The sequence below is a fragment of the Anneissia japonica genome, unplaced genomic scaffold (genome assembly GCF_011630105.1).
Source record: "Anneissia japonica isolate Jap-2015-1 unplaced genomic scaffold, ASM1163010v1 scaffold308604_len3259_cov428_single, whole genome shotgun sequence".
Classification (NCBI taxonomy): domain Eukaryota; kingdom Metazoa; phylum Echinodermata; class Crinoidea; order Comatulida; family Comatulidae; genus Anneissia; species Anneissia japonica.
The window spans coordinates 1-3,259 of record NW_022716161.1 but is presented as its reverse complement, the minus strand read 5'-3'; the positions used below and the strand labels follow the sequence as shown (position 1 = coordinate 3,259).

The 3,259-nt window shown below is 33.4% G+C and overlaps 1 protein-coding gene across 1 annotated transcript; it reads right to left on the bottom strand.

Moving 5' to 3' along the window:
* Positions 1-2,111: 2,111 nt before the first annotated feature.
* Positions 2,112-3,081, bottom strand: LOC117109649 (B-cell linker protein-like; the record flags this gene model as incomplete). The annotated part of the gene is made up of 2 exons (XM_033252033.1): positions 2,112-2,698; positions 3,001-3,081. Coding segments are annotated over 2 exons (264 nt in total), but the record flags the coding sequence as incomplete, so codon positions are not given.
* Between the last annotated feature and the right edge of the window lie 178 nt (positions 3,082-3,259).

Here is a 3,259-nt window from a genome sequence, read left to right as displayed (position 1 = left end):
TATATGACTAGAAAAAATTTCAAAAAAGTATGTTTGTACCATGTAAACTTTACCTTATTCAATTTGTTTATACAGGTAATTCTAAATTTATTCTATGTGTGAATTTTGTTACATTTAAGTTTCTTGTTTCAATAAACAAATCTGTAATTTAAAAAAATTGATTAATTTGTGTTGCATCAGTAAAAACACAGCCATAGATCAATAAATATTGGTGTTCCCAGTCTTCCAGATGCTCTGTGGCCTTCAACCTCATAAATCATCAGTCAATTTGTCAGATGCGTTGTCTTGGTTATATTCTATTTTTACCATTGTCCCTATACATTTATCACTTTATGCTGTTATAATGTACAGTAGCCCTGCTTATTTATTGTTAAGGATAAACTTTTTACTGCAATATGCATACTGTATATGAATTAAAGATTATTTTTAAAATGAAATTGACATTACAATAATAAATGAATATCCAAACGAATATGGAAGTATCAAAGGGTGGGGTCATCTCTCCTGCAGCTGGGCCCCACTTTATCTTGGTTGTAATACCATATGGTAGATTAAAGCTGTCACCCAGACTCAAGGCTCGACCTTGTTGATTTGCGCTTGTGATTATATGTATTTCCGTTTTATTATTTAATTCCAATGATTTTAATATCATGTATAGGCTTAAAATAATAACGAATATAAATAAAATAAACTGTCATCATCATAATAATAACAATAATAATAAAAATGAACCCAAATTATTGCAGACTCACAAAATTAAAACCCAAATGAATGTGATATTTTTTACCAAGATGGCCTGTAACGAGGTATTGTATTATTATATTAATTTCATTTCCGATAAGTACCATGAAATTTAAATTACCGTATTTACAATTGTTAATAAATTAATTCAAAAGGGTATTTTAGTGTAATTTGGTTTTTATTGCCATAAATTAATTCCAAAGGGTATAAGCCTAGCCTATAATGAGATATTTTAATATTATTTTACTTTCATTTCCGATATACCATGACATTTAAATTACTGTATTGATTGCCTCAATTCTTCAATTTGAATTTTTTTTTTCGGTATTAATTTTGATTAATGTTATTACTTACTTATATTTTTAACATTATTTTATTTATTGTTGTTGACTGACCAAGGTGTTTGTGGTAAGTTAATTACGTTGGTAAGAGGCTTCATCGTCAGCTATTTTCGGTCCACTGCAGGACGAAAGGCTCAGCATGTTGACGCCAAATCAATCTCTCTTCCCCAATAAATATCATTGTCTCTTCATCTTTTATGTTGTCTTACCTTGTTCGTTTTGCCATCCATGGTGGTCTCCATTCTGTTTTTAATTTTTTGTTTTTTTTTGTTTAAAGAGGCTTACTTTAACTAAAATTTATTTATATGCCATGAAAATGCTTGCACATAGGGCTGAAACGTAGCCTCAGCCACTTGACATTTCGTCAAAAATGCAATTTGGGGTATCTATACATGGCTGCCTGAGATTGGATTGATTGCATTGGAGATTGGATTGAATAGTCTTCACTTTTGGGTCTTCGGTCTTCGTTTTATAGACACTTGAGTTTGGACAGCGTTTAGTTTGAACTGCTGACTACAACCAAATGAAAACCACTGAGCCAAACCACATTTTTACCATTATAGTTATTAATATTATTAATAATAATATTAGGCTTATTATTATTATTTTTAATATTATTTTATTTATTTGAATTGTATTCATCCTCCTCCCCCAATAGCTTGGATAGGCTTTTCTACTACTGCCGTCAGTGTGTGGCTATTTTTTATGGTATCTCGATACTGTAATAGACCCTAAACTTTTCAGCATATGGCATTTTGAGAAATTAGACCTATTATATTTTGATAAACTAGACAGTGATTTTTGCAATTACATTTTGATTTTAACATAGACTTTTGCTGCGTATGGCACCCCATATCCGACGGCTATGTCAAGTGTAAATTATTGAGCAACAGTAAGGGCTTGTTACACACTTGCAATGTATGTTTACAGGTTGCACACTCACAAGTACGTTTGCAGGTAACAAACTCATATGTATGTTTAGACATATGTACTCTACAGGTAACACCCATGTGTACATTATTGAGCACAGTAGAGACAGGTTACACACTCACATGTATGTTTACAGATAACAGTTGGGTGGTCAGTAAACAGATGCTAAGCTCTGTCGACTAACTGTTGGTAACCACTGTGTGTTCGCCAAACTGTGGAGATATCTTGGTCACCTGCTAAATTCCCATTGCAGCTCTCTTTGTGTTTCAGCTGGAAGGCTAAAATGCAACTTTCAGTAGTGCACCATCTTTCGAATGAGATGTTTAAACTGTTGGTCATGTGTGCAACATGGCCTATGTGCATGTTAAAGAATGCAGGACTGCCCAATCACCACCAGAAGGACCCAACCAGACATATGTCTTCTTTGGACTTTCATGGGTTATCGTTGGTGTATGTTATCGACCAACAGCAATCATATTATGCACTTGTGTGTGAAACAAGTATTAGTGACAATTAGTAACACACAATCTCACCTGCTCTCCTTCCTTCTTGGAGCCTAATGCATACTTTTCATCACACCTACGTCGTATCAAAAGATTACGAACTTGATTATTGTACCAAAGTGAGAGCGTATATGGATTTTTCTGTCCTCCACGCTTACTAATACGGACTAAGAAGGCCCCATCCTACAAAAACAAGAAATATTGAATCAATTAAACTTACCAAACTTTAGTTATCATAGTAAAAACAATGATCAACAACGACTGTACTGCATAGCGATTAAACGTTCATCTACAGTATTTCTTTAATCTCCCCGCCCCTCACCCCCCTTTTCAATCTGCGTCATCCCGCAAAATAATCACTCACCTAAAAATTATGGTGAGCATTTTATTGCTTGCCTGCCATTTTCAAATGATAAGGCCTATTATAGATTATAAAGTATTTTAGTAAAAAGTGCAAATTATCTTTGAAATCAAGAATAACCTACCCTCCTGAATTCCTCAAGACTCTTGTGAGCTTTATCTCGTGGTAAGTCAGCATGATACCATGGGTAACCATCCATTGAATTCTAAAGAAAAGAACCAAATTATTTTATTATGAGTATATCAGAGGAATGGACGAAATATTCATGTTAAATGAATTAAGTCTAAAAATATACAAAACAAAGGCAGAACTTGGTTAATTCATATTATTTATTTGCACTAAAACGTTGTTTCGTATGGTTGGCAGAGCCAACCACATTCATT